At 39.7% G+C, this 19,871-nt stretch overlaps 1 protein-coding gene across 2 annotated transcripts in view; it reads left to right on the top strand.

The window, feature by feature from the left end:
- Positions 1–8: 8 nt before the first annotated feature.
- The window catches only part of INSIG2 (insulin induced gene 2), a 34,512-nt gene continuing 14,649 nt past the window's right edge, over positions 9–19,871 (top strand). For both annotated transcript variants that reach the window (XM_088828922.1, XM_055397648.2), the window contains exons 1-5: positions 9–69; positions 7,023–7,415; positions 15,717–15,841; positions 19,187–19,353; positions 19,531–19,630. In XM_088828922.1, coding sequence (XP_088685048.1) covers positions 7,172–7,415; positions 15,717–15,841; positions 19,187–19,353; positions 19,531–19,630 — 636 coding nt within the window. In that variant the 5' untranslated portion in view covers positions 9–69; positions 7,023–7,171. The remainder of the gene's footprint in view (positions 70–7,022; positions 7,416–15,716; positions 15,842–19,186; positions 19,354–19,530; positions 19,631–19,871) is intronic.

The following is a 19,871-nucleotide window of genomic DNA, read 5'->3' as shown; positions in this document are numbered from 1 at the left end:
GTTGTGGGAGGGGAGGAGGAAGAGGCGGAGCGGGGCGGGGGCCGGTCCCAGAAGATGGCGGAGGCGGGGGTGAGTTGGGGTCCCCTGGGGAAGCGCGAGTGACTTGATGCCGAGGGAAAGAGCCTGAGGAAAAGGGTGCCTTCGGGGAGAGGAACCGCTTGCATTTTTGCAGCCTGGGAACCCTCCTGGCAAGCGTGAGGAGCCAGGACCACAGATGTGGCCTGAAGGGCGAGGGGCTCCGCTTACCTGGAGGAGGGTCGGCGAGATCCGGAAGCGGACGTCTGGGTCAGGGAGACGGCCTAGGAGAGGCCGAGACTCCCTGGACAGTGGAAGAGTGCCCGGGCGGAAAGAAGGCTGGTGGGCGGCGGGAAGGGCGACCCCGGAGATAAGAAGGGGTAGAGTCGGCGAGCTGTCAAGCTTAGAGCTGTCAGGACTTGGTAGACTCGTAGCCAAGGAGACCAGACTCAGGCTTAGGAGGGGAAAGGATCTGGAAAGGTTGGTATTGTATTGATGGTACGCTTATAATCCGCCGAAAGGTTTGTAGATACTGGGCTGAGGAGTGGGACTTTGGCATTTTGGATTTTAATTGGAGACCTCTGGAGCAGGTGTGAGGTAAAGCCAAAGAGAACTCTTGGCAGGACGTAGAAATAAGTTGGTGATAGTTTCCGAGATTTTAGGTTTGGTCACTGAAGATTAGCAATCTAAAAAAGGAAAGCAGTGTGGGTATAATGGGGGACGAGGGGGAAAGGGTGCTAAAACTTAAATGATAATGATCCATGTCCAGTTAGCACTGGCAAAAAGTTAGTGAAGTATGGCGTTAGCTAGATAGCCTAGGAAAATATACCAAGGAGAGCTGACTATTCTCTAGGGTTATTGAGGAAATGCTTCAGGAAGGAATGAATAGTCTTGACAACTAGGGCACTGAGACTAGCAGGGATCAGTATTGCAGTGGAACTAAGGGTTGCAGGGGAAGTCAGGCTTCAGTCTTGGGTTCAGGAGGAATGAAGGCAGCCTGGCAATGGCCAGCTTGTATCTTCTAATTTTGGGATTTGGCCTTGTTAGGGAACAGTTGAGTGAAAATGAATGGAGCGACCCCATTAATATCCCCCCTCCTTCTCTCCCTTAATAGCCATGTACTCTTCCTGTTCCCTCCTTTCATTCTTTCTCTGGACGTTAGGTTGAGTAGTGTTTTGTTACAGTTCTCAGTACATATCTGATATAAAGTGACTAAGCTATGAATCATGTATGTTTATTTGGAAAAAGAGGTTAATTCTTTTTAAACTGACAACTGTTGCTTCTACTATGGCGGAAAGTTTAAAATGCAATTCAGTAGTTGAAAGACAGAGCTTATTTTCATCGTTATCAGAAAATTATTCTGAAACGATGGAGTAACCTTTTTATGGACTGAGATTTGTTATTTAAAAGCAGCAATGGGATGCAAATATTGCTTGTTTAATAGTTTCTGTGTTTGGATTTTAATGTTGATAGGAAAGATGAGCTGCAGGGTCTTCAAGGCTAACATGTTTTTCTTCCTAGAAGTTCTTAGTGTCCGTAGCCTATGAATCACATCTGTATGCTTTTCTTAAAGAAGAGTTTCATTGATTTATGTTTTTCCTAATTGTGACCCTTATTCTATTTTGAGAATGCCTTTCTAATTACTAGAGCATAGGATAAGAAAGTGGGAGGTAGTAATTTAATTTTATTATTTAGTAATCTTTCTGACCTAAGTACCTGAAGAGACAGGGTAATCTGAGGGAATAAACACTTCTGTGACTGCTCTTCCTCTGAAGACTAATGATCTTGTTTGGTTTGGGGAGTGTTGCAGTTGTTAAAATACGTTTGATTCTTAATTGATTCTTCAGGAGATTTTTGTTTGTGTGTTTGTTTTCAAATGCCTATTGCCCAGAAGTTTTTTCACTGGCAAATGTAAACTTTGATTTTCATCCACAAAGTGGAGAAATCAGCTACAACCCTGTTTTATTTGTCTGATGGTAATGATAACCCATTGATTGACAGCCATAGACTGGCAGTAATGTTTCCCAGTTTTGATGATTTGTTATTGATCTATCCAAACTATTTGAACTATTTTTCTTTTTGTTCAGTAATGTACTCTATAGAAATTGTAGGTCAGGGGCTTAAGGTAGAATTTTTCATGTTCTGTGGAAGCTTCCTCTTTGTCAATTTTTGAAAAAAAAAGTGTGGCTTTTTTTTTTTGCTTAAAAAATGGCTTTAAAAATTATTTCTTGTGTGGCAGTAAATTGTTTTTGTATGGTGTTTTTAGAAAAGGCAATTGCGGTGAACAAGCACTCTGGACAGGGAGCCAGCGTGCTTGGGGCCAGTCCAGGTACTACCTGGCAACAGTTTTATACTCGCAGTATGTTACTTAACCTATTTTATTTTGTAAAATAAAAAGGTTAAGGATTAAAAAACACGTGCCTAGTTACAAGGATTATTGTTGAGGATTTATTGAGATATTATCTTTTAAGTGGTATTTTTGTACCAGAGACTTCTTGATCAGAAAATTATTTCTTGGGTAACCTAAATTTTTCAAATATAGGTGTTTAAAAATTTTTGAGAATCGAATTTATCACTGGTGTAATAGTAACATTTAAAGGTATAGACACACCTTAGGAAGATATTATTAATTCATAATCAGAAACCTGAACTTTAAAACATATTAAGGATACTTATTCCAAGAGCTTTCACTTTAAAATAACCTGCTCCCCTAAATGAGTGACTATTATAAACATGCTTTTTTAGGAACTTAATTGTTGTATAGTAGGGGGTGTAGAATGTTTTATCCCTTTGATGAGTCAGTCTGGCCATTTCTAGGAGTTCACTGTATTTGTTTGTCATAGGAAGATCCGGTATATACATTCTTGATCTTGTCACTTCACTTAACCACTTTGGGTCTCATTTGCTTTGCCAGGAAACTGTTAGATCACTGATCCTTAACTTCTTTTAGATCATGGTTTTTTTTTTTTTTTTTGAGAACTTGATGTAAAAATGTCCAAACTCTCTTCTCAGAAGAATGCTTATATGCACAACTTCTTTGCTTTTGTTTTGCATCAGATTTACATACCCCCTGAAATAGATGAACTCCCAATTCCCTTCCATTTCTTAAATTCTAGGATAGTGTGATTCTAAAGCATTTTAACTTTTATTTTTGTCTCCAGAAATTATATACTATTGTATTATTATGTAGTCACAAAATTAGCTTTTTGGTCTTAAAAAAGTAGCTTAAAAAAATCTTTCAAATAAACATCAGACAAGTGTTGTGTTATTTTAAAAAAACTACTTTTGAGGTGAAGTAGGAAGCTATAAACAAGCACTTTCAGGAAAGATTGAATAAACAGCTGTGGCAGAATAACATAAACAGTGTAGAAAGTCTCTAGCAGCCTTGAAATAGAATGAGGAAGGAGTCTAGCAATCAGTGGCTCTCGGTGGGAGAGCCTTGCTTCCCTGTGGGTGTTTAGGTGGTTGGAAATATGTAGGGCCATTTTTAGTTATCTCAAAGTGGGGAGGGGGCGTGCACTGGCATTTGATGGGCACAAGCCAGGGTTACTCAGTGTTTTGTAATGCTGAGGGCAGTTCCAAACAACAAGAAATTGTCCTGCCCTGTCCTGTCCTGCTCTTTGACAAAAACTGGTGAGTGATGTGAGATGGAGTGTACTACACCAGAAACAGTTTTAAAAACTGAAACTATTTTGTTCTTTTAAAAATATTATTCGACATAAAATTCTCTTTTGGAAAAGTTCAGACAGAAACAAGTGATTTACTGGAGCAGTTGGGTTACTGAAAATGTGTATTTACTCTTTGTGCACTAGCAGCTGTTTTTATAGCAGAAGGCAGGGGGTATTGTGTCTACTGAAGTTTGGGAAATGAGTTGACTGTTGGTTGAATATTGTATGAAGTTGGCCATATGATTTTTTTCTTTAATACATCTTTTTACTCCTTGATCTGGTACTCTTAAAGAAAATCACAAGGTGTTTGCACATTTATTCTTATGATCTTTCTACTTGGATATTAATTGACATTCATAATGTCATTTTATTATTAATGTGGAGAGCTGACTCATTTGAAAAGACCCTAATGCTGGGAAAGATTGAGGGCAGGAGGAGAAGGGGACAACCAGAGGATGAGATAGTTGGATGGCATCAACAACACAATGGAAATGGGTTTGGGTGGACTCTGGGAGTTGGTGATGGACAGGGAGGCCTGGCGTGCTGCAGTTATGGGGTCTCAAAGAGTCGGACACGACTGAGCGACTGAACTGATCTGAACTGAATGTCATTGGAATGTTTATAGTTGAGATTGTTTTCCAGTGTCTATCTTTTCAGTAACCAAATCCCCTTCTGTAAGAGATGTACCAAAAAAGAACTCTGAGGAGTTGGGCTGCAATGGGACTTAAAGTTTATAGGAAAGAGGAGGGGTTTTGGCATCAGTCAGATGTAGGATACAATTCCAGTTCTAATACTGCCAGTCATGTGACCATAGGAAAGTTGCTAAGTCTCTGACTTCATAGCTTCACATGTAAAATTTGGAAGATAATACCTACCTGTAGCATTATTTTGAAGATTAGAGTTATTATGTGCCTGGCATAGAATAGTCCCTCCATAAATGGGTGATTTATCATAATGGTGATGATGATGAATTCTGTAGCTACTGAACACCAGAACACATGCCATTTCCCATGAATCAACTGTAATATGTACTGTTTTCTCTCGGCGACTAAGCTATAGAGGTCAGTGATGCTGTAGACTTAAGTAGGTTTGTGAGGTTCAGGATAGAATTCCCCCCTGGGTGTTGGGCATAGAGCTTTGAGTGTGGTAGAGGCAGTTAAAAAAAAGTCTATTGTCAGTGTTTATTGCATGAAACTGATAGGCTGTGAAAGTTCCTAGTACTTACAGATGTTCTCATTTTTTTATACTGTTTATTTCTAAAATAAACTCCCCCATCTCCCCTACAGTGTACACATGGGCTTTATTCCAAAATTCATTTGTAAGGTAGTTTGAAACTTGGAAGCGTAGAGGAAAGACATTTTAAATGATTAAATGTTTGGTTAGGTTCACCTTCCAAAAGACTTGCTTAACCCAGTATAGTTTGATTCAGAAAAAGCTAACCCAATTTGATTAAACAAATGTGAATTTGTGGAGCTCGCAGTATGGGCTACGTAGGTACCTTTCTGGGTTCATAGGCCCAGTGAAACTTGATAGTGAATAAGATGTACATACAAAGTTTGTATTTCATAAAGCAAATATACATATCATCATCATGTCGCTATTAGAAGTGATGTATTTAAGTTTTAAATAAACTAAGATTGAGAGAAAATATCATTTATGTACTGAGGTGACAATGCCCAAGATACATTGTTGGGTGGGATAATAGTAAGTTATGAAAATGGTCTGTATAGTACTTTCCCATTTAAAAAAAAATTGGTATTTATAGAAAAAAAAAAACACCTAGGGGAGTATGTAAGAGTGTGGGAGGCTGGACTTGATGGTGTGAATGAGGGTTTTGGACCCAGATAGACTGCCTGGATTTGAATTCCATTTTCCCCTCTTACTAAGGGTGGAAACTTGAGTGACAACCTTTCTTTGCTTTTTTACTTCACCTGTAATATGGACATAATTGCACTTACCTGTTAGGGTTGTGAGAATTAAATGAGTTACCATATGTCAGGTGCTTAGGATAGCTCATGTGTGCCAAGTCGTTTCAGTCGTGTCCAACTCTTAGCGACCTTATGGACTGCAGCTTGCCAGGCTCCTCTGTCCATGGGGATTCTCCAGGCAAGAGTACTGGAGTGGGTTGCCATGCCCTCACTCCAGGGGATCTTCCCCACCCAGGGATCAAACCTGTGTCTCTTATGTCTCCTGCACTGGCAGGTGGGTTCTTTACCACCAGTGCCATAGATAGTCTCAAGCGTTATTTGCTTTAAACAGACAAGGAGACTCTGGAGACAAGAGTTCAATCCCTGGGTCAGGAAGATCCTGGAGTAGGAAATGGCAACCCATTCCAATATTTCTTGCCTGGGAAATCCCATGGACAGAGGATCCTGGTGGGCTACAGTCCGTGGAGTTGCAAAAAGTCGGACATGACTGAGCATGCATGCATGCTCTTAAAACTCACTTCTGGGTACAAAGGAAAGATCACTTTGGTGTGGTGAGGGCGGGGAGTGATGGTGAGTGAATACCTAGAGTGATTGTACTTGCAAAGTTCTAGGTTTTAGGAATCAGGCGCCCTGTGCCTCGAACTCCTCAGAATCTAGCCAAGAGGTTATTCTTTGTTTTCTTAGCTTCCTTTCTTATGCTTCCTACTCCAGGTTTCTCACAATAGCTCTCATGATTGCAAGAAAGGTGGGCTGGGTCACGGCAAGGGTGGGACACAACTCTGGCCCTGGGGACAGTGGGTCAGGTCTGATTTCTGTGCTTGATGTATGTGTGAGTGAACGGGTGGTGGTCTGTTTTTTATAGGGCACTTTTGTGCAGAAATTCACGTATTTAAGCATTAAACATTAAAAGAGTCATTTTATTCCCCTATGGAGATTGTCCTCATAAGCAAGTCACATTTTACTGAGAACAGTAAAACACTAACAGTCAGAATATGCCGATTTTCTGTAAAGTTCTGTAAAGTGTAAACATTTCTACGTGAATCTCCAAGCCCTTCAGTTTCATGGGCTTGGAGATTTGGGTAGAAGAAACAGAAACCTGGAGTTTGATCTTGTGGTTTCTCCAATAGTAAAAGTGACTTAGATAGCCTGAGCTGCTTTTTTCACTGATGTGGGGCGACCAAGGTCACTAGGTCTGTCCTAGTAAATATAAATTTAGCACTTTATTTTTTATTACATTATGCATATTAAAATGCTTTTTACATCTTCTTATTCCATAAATAACTAATTTAAATAAGCATGTTAACTTGTCATTTTATTATTTGTTCTTTAAAATGAACTAGTGTTGAATTCAGGAAAACTGTATAGTCATTTATTAGGCATACATTGATTGCTTTTTTCTTTTCTGTTGCAGGATTTCTGGTAGGTCCTGTTTTAGTACGAGATGCAGTACTGTTGAAACGCCCGTCTGCTTTGGTTCATACAATTAGCTTTTTCAGCTGGGAAACCATTTCTTCTTCCTCTTTTTTTTTTTTTTGGCCGACTTACTGAACTTATGAAACGATGGCAGAAGGAGAGACAGAGTCACCTGGGCCCAAAAAGCGTGGTCCATATATCTCATCTGTCACTAGCCGGAGTGTGAACTTGATGATTCGAGGAGTAGTACTGTTTTTTATTGGAGTATTTCTTGCATTAGTGTTAAATTTACTTCAGATTCAGAGAAATGTGACACTCTTTCCACCTGATGTGATTGCAAGCATCTTTTCTTCAGCATGGTGGGTACCACCGTGCTGTGGCACAGCATCAGGTATGTGAAGGCTGTTTTCTTTAACACAGAAAGACATTAGGATAAATGACTGTGGCTGTTGTCTGGGAAATACTTGAAAAAGTCAGCGCTACTGGGTTGTAGTTTAAATACAGTACAATGGACCTGTTTTAAGTGATCAGTTTAATGAGTTTAGATGAATCATACATTCATGTAACCACCTCCACAGTTCAGCTATAGAACATTTCTGCTGCTGCTGCTGCTGCTAAGTCACTTCAGTCGTGTCTGACTCTGTGTGACCCCATAGACGGAAGCCCACCAGGCTCCCCCGTCCCTGGGATTCTCCAGGCAAGAACACTGGAGTGGGTTGCCATTTCCTTCTCCAATGTGTGAAAGTGAAAAGTGAAAGTGAAGTAGCTCAGTCGTGTCCGACCCTTAGCGACCCCACGGACTACAGCCTACCAGGCTCCTCCATCCATGGGATTTTCTAGGCAATAGTACTGGAGTGGCTTGCCATTGCCTTCTCCGAGAACATTTCTAGTACCCTCTAAATTCTTTTGTGCCCTTTTTCAGCCTACCACCAGCCTCAGGCTGAATCTGGATTATTTTCACCTGTTCTAGAATTTAGTGTAAATGGAATCATAGAGGTCGTTTTCTTTTGTGTCTGATTTCTATGTGACTGACACATATGACCTTTAAAAATTCAGTCCTAAAAACAGTCTTGATTCTCTTACGGATGAGGCTTTTAACCTCTTAATTTTGTTCTTTCTTCAACCCATCTCATATAAATTTATTTGAAATTATTTTGATGACACTGGTTTTTAGGTTTTGATGAATGTTATCATCTAGTTTTTAAAGTAAATGAAAACTTGAAAAATGGAAGACAGTTGATCCTTGAACAGTACAAGTGTGAAGGGTTATGTGTGGTTTTTTTTTTTAAATAAATGTGTATCACACAATCTGAGATTGGTTGAATCTGCAGGTGCAGAATTGTGTATACAAGGGAGAACTGTAAAGTTACAGGCGTATTTTCAATTATACAGAGGGTTGGTGCCCTTAAGCCTCAATGTTGTTCAAGGGTTGACTATAATTTTATACAAATTTAAAGCCTCATGTTATTTTGTAGATTTTTGTATATATTTTTTTCTTTATATCTTGTTTTTAGATATACTTTGAGAATAATAAATTCTTAAAGAGAAGTAAGGCAGATTGTCTTTGATTAAAATCATTATTAGTTTAGATCTCTCTTTGTGGGCAGTGTATATTGGATAAAGTGGAACATTTCAGAATGCTGTATTGATGCTGCACTTCTATAATGGATAGCTCTTTGGCTTTTTCTAGTGAGACCAATAGATTACTACTATTTTATGTAATAAATTAATAGATGTAAAAGAAAGCCGTAGTCATGTGGTAGAAGAGAATTCATTATTTTATGAATGTCTGTTTGGTATCTCACACTTAATATATATCACTACCTTACAATATAATGTAGATCTTCCTTGATTTGTGTCCTAGAGCTAGAGGGCCAAGGGTGAGGAGTTAGGTGTGAGACATTTTTAAAATGATCTTGTGAAACTTACGTAATCCCATTGCGTGGATGGAAAGACATTTTTGTGGTAAGATTTCAGCATGGTTTATATACTGATGTCTCACTATTACAGTATTTACCTTAAAAGAGAACTTGTAAAGGTGATGATTCTTCATTTCCCCAGGGCTATTATTATTCTCCGAGAGAACAGGTGACAGTTCAAATAGACAAAGAGAAGAAAGCATAAATTATATTTTATTATTCTCTGTTGTATTCAGTATCTACCAGTCCTCATGTGTTTTCATTTCTTTCATTTACATTCAGAAGAAAAAAGTTTTCCCAACAACTTTTTCTACTTCTTTATTTTCTCATGTGGTGGAGCTGCTGTCCCTGTACAGTAGGAGCTTTTCAGGACTTAGAAGAGCGTGTCTTTTCAGAATAGATAAAAGGAGCAGCAGGGGAGGAAAACCCTTGTTTTATTGAGTGTCTATTAATGTTTTGGACTGTCCCTTCATCACAGGGATCTGTAGGGCAACCTTGGGAATGAGATGTTTGCGTTGTGCCTATTTTGAGGGGGTGAGGAAAGAGGAGTGTGTGTCAGTGAGCCCAGGGTTCCAGAGCAGGGAGTGGTGTGGCCACATGACATACGGCATCACATGCTGGGGAAAGGCACAGAGGGAGCCACTCATCCTCCCCTCTCTGGGCTGCCTCTTTGAACCTTCCAGACTCAGTGCCTGCCTGAAGGTACAGTGGTGTACAGTACACTGGCCTATGCAGCAGCTTCTGGGAAAGGGCAGGAGAACTGGACTGAGGTTTCGTTGTACCTCCCTTATGGGGAGGAGCAGGGGTTATGTCTCTCCCTGTGATGTGGGCACTTCTGCCACAAACTCACATTTAGGAAGGAAAATTTCTAATGTTAATGCTAGTTTCAGTCACTCTGTTGCTCCTTCCCTACCTTTTCCCAACCACCACTTGTCACAGTTACCAACTTAACCTCATATCATTTCATGTGGAGTATTTACATTTACACTTCTTGCTTAAGTGTTTCTTCTGAAAGCGGTACATTCCATGAGGTGCCCAGGCAAATGAATGGAGAGATTCTGGTTCAGCCCACTCTTGATGGTGTTGGGTAGGTCATGGTGTTTGGTAGGTGGGAACAAGTATATCAGGTTTGTGGAAGCTGCCAAAGATGGAAAATAGATTCTTACATAATTGCTGCCTCCCCCACACCCCAGCTCTAATTTTAGGGAAAGTGTTTAAAAAAGGTAAATGCTGTGAGAAACTGTGTACAGTTTATAATATGGTATGTATATGTTTTTGTGTATATATGTTGGTATGCATTTTCAAAGCTCTCTTGGCTCTTATCATCTCAGATCAGAAAAACTGATAATTATCCTTTGATTTTTCTGTCCAATAAATATTTGTAGACTGAACAGCTACCTTCTAGAGCATCTCCGAAATCACCACTTTATACATGAAAACCCTGTTCTGGGAAATTCGTTAGCGGTGCTTCGGGAGGGGCAGCTAGTAGAGAACCCTGGTAAATCCTTTGGATCCCATTTTCCTTTTCCTGGTTCTCTGTTTTCAGTTTAATAATGGGCAGTATTTCAAGTTGGTTAACTTGTTTTACTTGCACAGAGCATTAGACTCAGAGTTAAGAACCTCTTGAATGTGGTTGAGAGCTACAAAGGAATATTTCTGAAGGAAAAATAGCAAAAAAGATTATGTGGCTAAAATAACTGGAGAACTTGACTGACAAATCATTAGTAACTAGACTGTATCCGTGCCTATGAAGTGAATATCTGATTTAAAAATGCAAAACAAACATCTTTTCTGTTGACCCACGCAGTCAGGCACCCAGTTATTGGAGGGCCTTACAAGGCGCCTCCCTTTCTCTCATGGCCCACATGGGTTTCCAAGTTTTCCATCTCTCCCTTGCCTCATCTTGGTCTAGGCTCTCAACCGCTCTGCTTGGAATTTTCAGTCATTTTTTTTTTTCTGCCTTGGATTTTGTCACCCTCACCAGCACCACCCCCACCCACCCAGCCCCTTCTTTCCCGTCCTGTGTTAGACCCTCACTGCTGGAAGAACATTTATCCCTCTATCTGGCACAAGTGTGATGGTGTTGTTTTCCCAGTGACTGTGGGAACAGTCTCTTTGTATGGCCTGTGGGCTTTCCAGGTGGCGCTAGTGGTAAAAACAAACAACAACAAAAAAAACCTGCCTACCAATGCAGGAGACATAAGAGACATGGGTTCTATTCCTGGATTGGGAAGATCCCCTAGAAGGGGGCATGGCAACCCACTCCAGTCTTCTTGCCTGGAGAATCCCATGGACAGAGAAGGCTGGCAGGCTACAGTCCATGAGTCACAAAGAGTCAGACATGACTAAAGTAACTTAGCACATGGCTCCTGCCAGCTTGTATCCTTCTCAATTTCTGCACCCTGAAACTCTTTCTGTGTAAAGTTACCAGTTTCCAGATGATACCAGGAATTTTCTGTTGCCTGTGCTTTTCCTCAGATGCTTCCCCATGATTAGAAAGCCCTTTCCAGGCCACTCAGCCGCTGAACACAGTGCCTTAAGGGTCACCTCTTATGTGTTGCTCTCCTAACAGGCTTACACTGTCTTCCCCTTGGCATATGGCAGGAGAGACCGGACCTTTGGGCCCTGTCAGTGCTGCCCCTGACACGTTACTTGATCAAATTGTTTCTGTGGTCACTTTGGGACTGAGTCACGTCTTATCATTTAGCCTTTTTAAATCCCCAGCAAATATGAAGAACCAGGCACATTGTGGGTTCTGCGTCATCTTGTTAGATGAACACATTGCTTAACCTGTCATAATTTTCCATAAAAGTATACCTCATTCCGTGGTTGTGCTTGTTCAGCTCCCTTTCCTTGAAAAATCTTTGACTTTTTCTTTTAGTGGAGTACTGCGTTAAACACATTGCCATGAAAAACGATGACGTGATGTTTTACAAACTTCTCTTGTTTTTGGTCTTAGCAGCCTACAGTTAGTTACTGGGAAATAACTGAAATATATCCCCAAAAGTGTGGTTTTTGCTGCAGAGAACCATCTGATTAAGCAGGACTGTGTTTGCATATGGTTTTACACAGGCACGATTTTTAGTCTCTCTTGTTAAAATAAGGAAGTGGAGGAAGCGGACAAGAAGACCAGACACATTTCTGCTGAGCTCTCAGCAGTGCAGCCTTCCTGCACTGTAGATGTTGTTCTCAGACTCTGCCAGGCCTTTATTTAAAGGAAAGAAAAAAGACATTTAATGGGAAGTGACAAGCTCCCTCGAATTCTGCCTCTCAGTGAGCATCCGAGAACCACGCAGACTCGATGGATTTGATTTTTATTGGCAAATCCCAAGGTTGGCAGCGAGGCAGTTTAAATTTCTTTTTGTGTTTTCGCTTTCTCGCCTCAGTTGTCTCTCACTTGTGAGTCTGACATCACATGCATAAAAATATAGTCAATTTTACTTATTTGTATCTTTTCCCACACATGTCAGTACTCTCTATGTGATAATTCTCTACCTATGGCATCAGCTGCTGAGGAAAACTTACTTGGAATGCCTGATCTTAGTTGATATCCTCAGCAACAGGCAAAGGAAGGGAAGAGGGAGCAAGAGCAGGAAACAACACATTGAGCTGCTAGTTTCATGACCCCTTGAGAACAAAAAAAGAGGTAATATTCAGATATATTTCAACTGTTAGGCATGCTTGTTGCCACTTTAACTTTGTAGAAATTTGGAAATGCTGTCAGTTAGTCTCACGGGATATTAGAGCAGAACCTTTTAAATAGGAATATAATTTGAAACTTTAAAATTTATAGTAGTTGTTGGAGCTCTGCATTGCTGAAATGTGTTGCTAATGTCTTGATGGTCTGTGAACCATTTATCCTCAGCAAAAACCTAATCGAAAGAGCCCTTTCAGTTTTGTGGATTAGAAAATGTATTTATCATTGCAGCATCTCCAGTCCAGATGGCACGGTGGCCGTGTGGCCTGTTTTCTGTGCTGTTCCTTTTGTCTGCTAGCCTATGATTTTTTTATATTAATTGGTTTCCCGTTTTTCCTTGAAGATAGAATGCATTGTTTGTGAGCTGCTGCTAGCCAATACCAGCCCAGGCAAGGGCTTCTAACCCTTTGGTCACTTAGGTTTGGGTACCATAATTTCATGATTCATTGTAGGTAATACTGGACATTTTAAGCATACTTTTCAACCAGTGTGACAGTTGTGTTTTTATTACCAAATGGCAGCATAAACATTCTGTTTTTAGGAAGATTATCAGACTAAAGCTGCCCAGGTATTTCCTATTAAATTTAGTCTGTAGAAGTACATTTTCTTTATAACTTGCTGAAAAATGTTTTGGTTCATGAAATACTCTTTTTTTTTTTTTTTAATGAGTAACTTAGCATTTTAAATCCTCTCCCACTAAATGAGTAAAATGTTGAGGTTTGACAAGGATTTGTACAAAAAAGATCTTCATGACCCAGATAATCACAATGCTGTGATCACTCACCTAGAGCCAGACATCCTGGAATGTGAAGTCAAGTGGGCCTTAGAAAGCATCACTACGAACAAAGCTAGTGGAGGTGATGGAATTCCAGTGGAGCTATTTCAAATCCTGAAAGGTGATGTTGTGAAAGTGCTGCATTCAATATGCCAGCAAATTTGGAAAACTCAGCAGTGGCCACAGGACTGGAAAGGGTCAGTTTTCATTCCAATTCCAAGGAAAGGCAATGACAACGCACACACTACTGCACAGTTTCATTCATCTCACATGCTAGTAAAGTCATGCTCAAAATTCTCCAAGCCAGGCTTCAGCAGTATGTGAACCGTGAAATTCCAGATGTTCAAGCTGGCTTCAGAAAAGGCAGAGGAACCAGAGGTCAAATTGCCAGCATCCACGGGATCATTGAAAAAGCAAGAGAGGTCCAGAAAAACATCTATTTCTGCTTTATTGACTATGCCAAAACCTTCGACTGTGTGGATCACAATCAACTGTGGATAATTCTGAAAGAGATGGGAATACCAGACCACCTGACCTGCCTCTTGAGAAACCTATATGCAGGTCAGGAAGCACGAGTGAGAACTGGACATGGAACAACAGACTGGTTCGAAATAGGAAAAGGAGTACATCAAGGCTGTGTATTGTCACCCAGCTTATTTAACTTATATGCAGAGTACATCATGAGAAACACTGGGCTGAATGAAGCACAAGATGGAATCAAGATTGCCGGGAGAAATATCAATAACCTCAGATATGCAGATGACACCACCCTTATGGCAGAAAGTGAAGAGGAACTAAAAAGCCTCTTGATGAAAGTCAAAGAGGAGAGTTAAAAAGTTGGCTTAAAGCTCCACATTAAGAAAACTAAGATCATGGCATCTGGTCCCATCACTTCATGGCAAATAGATGACGAAACAGTGGAAAAAGTGTCAGATTTTATTTCTGGGGGGCTCCAAAATCACTGCAGATGCTGATTGCAGCCATGAAATTAAAAGATGCTTACTCCTTGGAAGGAAAGTTATGACCAACCTAGATAGCATATTAAAAAGCAGAGACATTACTTTGCCAACAAAGGTCCGTCTAGTCAAGGCTATGGTTTTTCCAGTGGTCATGGATGGATGTGAGAGTTGGACTATAAGGAAAGCTGAGCGCCAAAGAATTGATGCTTTTGAACTGTGGTGCTGGAGAAGACTCTTGAGAGTCCCTTGGACTGTAAGGAGATCCAACCAGTCCATCCTAAAGGAGATCAGTCCTGGGTGTTTATTGGAAGGACTGATGCTGAAGCTAAAACTCCAATACTTCGGCCACCTCATGTGAAGAGTCGACTCATTGGAAAAGACCCTGATGATGGGAGGGATTGGCGGCAAGAGGAAAAGGGGACGACAGAGGATGAGATGGCTGGATGGCATCACTGACTCCATGGACTTGAATTTGGGTAAACTCCGGGAATTGGTGATGGACAGGGAGGCCTGGCGTGCTGCGATTCATGGGGTCGCAAAGAGTCGGACACGACTGACTGAACTGAAGTTAAAAATTGAATTACTTATAATTAATTACTCTATTAGCTTTCAATATGTTCTTTCCAAAATGAAGAAATATTCTAAAATGATTTCTTCTGAGATTTTTAACAGGGAATTTCAGTTTTTACTGAAAACATGTGATTCCATATACCATGTTTTCTCCATTTTTCCTGTCCAGAATGAGTCTTATGATAGATTTCTGTTGCAAGTTTCCCTGCTTTGGCAAGCTGATCTAGAGTCTCATTAGAGGGTCAGGTTGGAAGGGAGTGTCAGGACAAGACATTAGAAGGGGGGACAGGATCCTCCTTATAGCAGTATAGCCATAGCCATCTAGTAGTATATGTGTGATGAGCTTGTACATGTTTACGCTTCTAGCTTCTCTTTGTGTCATTTCATGGCATGTTGCATTATATATAGCTTGAAGAGAACATTACTTAACTGCTAACTGGTTTGATGGTTTCCAAGTCTCAGAGGTATTAGTAGTAGAAAAGTGGTGTGACTCATCTGTAGTCCAGTCTGTTGAATTCTGAATCGTACAATGAAATACTGTTTTGCATGTTGTAATTGAGACTGCTGTTGTAATCATTTATAGTGCTGTCTTCAGTGGTGTTATCCTCACTTTTTTTTTTTTCTTTTGGGAGGTAAGTGTATAGTATCAATGATTAATGTTAAGTAAGTTGAAAAGCTTTTCTAGAGAATCTTTCAAATGCTTATGATGGTTCTCGTGACCCTTAGCTTAACTGTTGGAGATGACTTAATTTTTTCCTTTTCTCCCCCACAGCTGTGATTGGGTTATTATACCCCTGCATTGACAGGCATCTAGGAGAACCGCATAAGTTTAAAAGAGAGTGGTCCAGTGTGATGCGGTGCGTAGCCGTCTTTGTTGGAATAAATCACGCCAGCGCTGTATCCTTTCTGCTGTGATGAGATGTGTAATAACGAGGCAGCTTCCGAGAAACCAAAGGTTAAGCAGCCCCTTGCAACCTCACTGTGATATACCCACTTAATCATTGAAAGAACAAGTGCCGCATTGTGGAATCATCTATGCAAGTACAGTGTGGGGGCCAGCCTTTCACTTTAATCCGTATTTTTCGATATCACTCAGAAACTTTGTACATTAAAAAAAAATTTACCTATTTACCTCCATCTAGTTTTACTAACTCTCACATTGAAACAGGTACATTTTCAAAGGAATTTATTTTTCTTTATTTAAGATTTGCCAGTAAGGACATGTGGTGACTTCAGGTACTAGTTTTTGTTTGTTTGTTTTTATTAAAAAAAAAAAAAATATATATATATATATGTATATATACACTTTCTTTTTTTAAAGACTGTCATTTGTTGGTGTTAATCAACACCCACAAACCACATAGATGTTCTTAAAAGGGGCAGAAGTAGAAGTAGCCAATTTATGGACTGTGTTCAAAAAGAACTTCTTTTTCCTAAGTTACATATTCTTAAAGTTTGATCATTTTAAGGATTCTGACACTTTAATTTACTGATTCATGAGTGTTTTCATATGTTCTGGCTTGAAGGATAAAGTAACCTCTATTTCCCATCTCTCCTCTGTCTTCTGCCCCCTCCCCAGAAAAAGATGTCTCCCCAAGAACAAAAGCTTTAGCCCTCAAAAGGTGTTTATCCTGTCATCCTCTCTGCCTCCTACCTGGACCCCTGTCCCTGACTTCCCTCTGTAGAGGGAAATGCTAGTTCAGTCTTCCCTTTTCTAGAAGATATGGCTTAGAAAGAGAGGATGTGTCATGGGGCAAGGAGATTCCAGTGTCTCTTAACAGAAAGTATCAAGGTAATTGTTTGGGAGAAGCTGGGGAAGAGGAACCAAGGAAAGAAGCTGAGTCCTAGATTCTGAAAACACATCTTATCTTCGTGTTCCCAGTTGTGCTGGTTCTTGGAGATCTGTGAAGCCACTGGAAGATGCCTCAGTGGCTCTTATTTTTGGTTTTTCCCTTTCTTTTTGTCTTAAAAGAGTTTCTCAACATGTTTAGTTTTGTGAAATCTTTGAGAATTAGGATTTTATAACAAATCTAGTGGTTCAGTTCAGTTCAGTCACTCAGTCGTGTCCGACTCTTTGTGACTCCATGAATCACAGCATGCCAGGCCTCCCTGTCCATCACCAGTTCCCAGAGTTCACCCAAACTCACCTCCATCGAGTCGGTGATGCCTTCCTGTCATCTCATTCTCTGTCATCCCCTTCTCTTCCTGCCCCCAATCCCTCCCAGCATCAGAGTCTTTTCCAATGAGTCAGCTCTTCGCATGAGGTGGCCAAAGTATTGGAGCTTCAGCTTTAGCATCAGTCCTTCCAATGAATACCCAGGACTGATCTCCTTTAGGATGGACTGGTTGGATCTCCTTGCAGTCCAAGGGACTCTCAAGAGTCTTCTCCAACACCACAGTTCAAAAGCATCAATTCATTAGGAGGGCTTTAGAAAGACAGACTCATAGAATATTAAATTTAGAGGAAAACTTAGTCTCCTAGTTTCATGTTTTCTTTATTAAGGTAAGAGAAGTGAAGAGATTCGGTACTTGGCTAAGTAATTCATACTGCAAGGCTGTGCCAGAGCCAAGTCCAGACCCTGGAGATCCTGGTGAGTCTAGGAACTTTCCTTTTCTGACCCAGGAGCCCTACAAGTGTGTAAATTCATCTCTGTCTGCTGGATTAGACCTTTCTATTCTAGACAGTTCAGTTCTTTTTAAGTTGAGAAATTTAATAACCTTTTATGGAATTTAAAAGATTTACGTGTCTATTTTAAATTCTTTGCTTTGGTGATTCTTTTCTTTCTCGCTAAATGAAATCCTTAAATATAACCATCCCACCTGTTCTGTTCATCCTTTAAGCAAAATCCAAAATGTTTACAAATTTTATAACAGACTTAATATTAAGTTGCTTAGACTTTAGAAAGTCACATTATAATATTTTTAAGATTGATGTTTTTACCTGTTCCCTGGAAGTCTTCTTATTTTTCTTTGACTCTTATAACAAAGTTAACTTAGTTAGCAAAGATAAAACCCAGTTAATGTCGAACTCCACTCATTACAAGAGTGTTTATTACATAGCAAAATCAGAGAACTCAAGCATTTTTTTGGAGTTGGAGGTTTAAAAGCCTCTAAAGAATAAAAGCTTTTTCAGAAAGCATACCCATAGACCATAGGTTTCTTTATAAATCAAGTCTAAACAAGGACTGATTTTGAGTGGTGCTTGACTGCTGAGACATAAGCAGGCTGGGTATTCAGGGTCCCCGCTGGTTGGGTGGGAGAAGGGGGATGGTGGTATACAGCACAGTCTTAACGGAAGTGGAAAATGGTTTTATATGCATTTTTGGAGCTTGTTCCCTCCTCTCTGTAGTTGCAGCATGGCCAGTTAGTTTGGCAAGATGTGTAGTCTCCTCTGGGGAGCTGAATATAGAGCCAAGATGTGGCCTTTGGGACACAGATAATGCCCTTTTAATGATACTTGAAATTAATTCCTTTAGTGTAATCCTCTGGCAAAGAAATTAGAAAATTGAATTTATAAAGCTTCATTTTGCCCTGAGATTTTGGAGTAGAAAAGGGCTGTATATTTGTGAATAGATGCTTAAGTAGGTGACGGAAATAAAATATCATTTGAGCAAACTGTCCTATACCAGAAAGTCTCAGGAACCAAAATAGCTTGGCAGGTTGGAAGATAATGTTCACTTCAAGGCTTTCTCCTCAACAAATTAAAACTAGAGCAGTTGACATAATAGAAAGGGATAGTGTGTCCTTGGTACTCTTGTTTCTGAACTGCATTATTATAAAATGTGTCTGTCAGTAAATCATATAGAGACTGTGGTACCCTGTTAAATAGCTGTCAACTCTTCTATTTTCAAGTTCCTGTGTGATTCTCAAACAATTCTAAACCTGTTTGAGAAGTAATAGTGGTTTCCATTTTAGCAAAAGTGTGTGCCTTTAGCAATACTTGTATTTTGAAGCTTCCAGTTACATTTTTTGCAAAGAAAGCATTTCTTAAATAATGGGTCTGATCTGATAATTGGAAATGTATATACTGTGCTATTTTTTGGAGACATTGCATGTCACATCAGTCAGATCTATTAGTGAACTATCATGCCATCATAGTTTTAATCCTCTCTAGTCTTGTATATTACATTAAAAAATTGAATAGACTCCAGTCTCAACATTAACATCTCTTATTTTAGAAAAATGAACAGATGATATTATTTGGTTACAAATTTTAAAATGACTCTTTAACACTGATCTCAGAAAGTGGATTTTGATAACAACATACAGTTGTCTCTCACACTGGCTGCACTATCCATTGGATTGTGGTGGACTTTTGATAGATCTAGAAGTGGTTTTGGCCTTGGAGTAGGAATTGCTTTCTTGGCAACTCTGGTCACTCAACTGCTAGTCTATAATGGTGTTTATCAGTAAGTATTCTTTTTGGTGCTTGTTTCCTAAAATAATAAGTGAATTCAGAATTGAGATTTTAAAGTTGCATTAGCCACTTTAATTTTCAGAGTAGCTTATTTCCATTGTAATTATCTTAATAGTGTCATTGTACTTACTTCCTTTGTGAGTTGTTAAAAATATTTCTGTTATTCTAGATATACATCTCCAGATTTTCTCTATGTTCGTTCTTGGTTACCATGTATATTTTTTGCTGGAGGCATAACAATGGGAAACATTGGTCGACAACTGGCAATGGTAAGCTCATGCTTATTTAGTCACCTTTCTGTTTTAAGATGTAAGATAAATTTTCTCGAAAGGGCAGTGGAATAAATCACTTGGAAGAATTTAATCACAAGTGTATTAACAAGTAGAAAGAACCTCTGGATAGAAAATCTAAAATATGTTACTGATAGGTGATATGATTTATCCTCCAATTTTTATTAATTATTTTACTCCTCTATTCATTTCTACTCTATAAAAAAGGTACAGTTTTAAA

This window comes from Moschus berezovskii, chromosome 2 (genome assembly GCF_049115385.1).
Source record: "Moschus berezovskii isolate FMDL1 chromosome 2, NW_MosBer_1.0, whole genome shotgun sequence".
NCBI lineage: Eukaryota > Metazoa > Chordata > Mammalia > Artiodactyla > Moschidae > Moschus > Moschus berezovskii.
The sequence above is the reverse complement of the archived record's forward strand: the minus strand, read 5'-3'. Positions and strand labels throughout refer to the sequence as shown.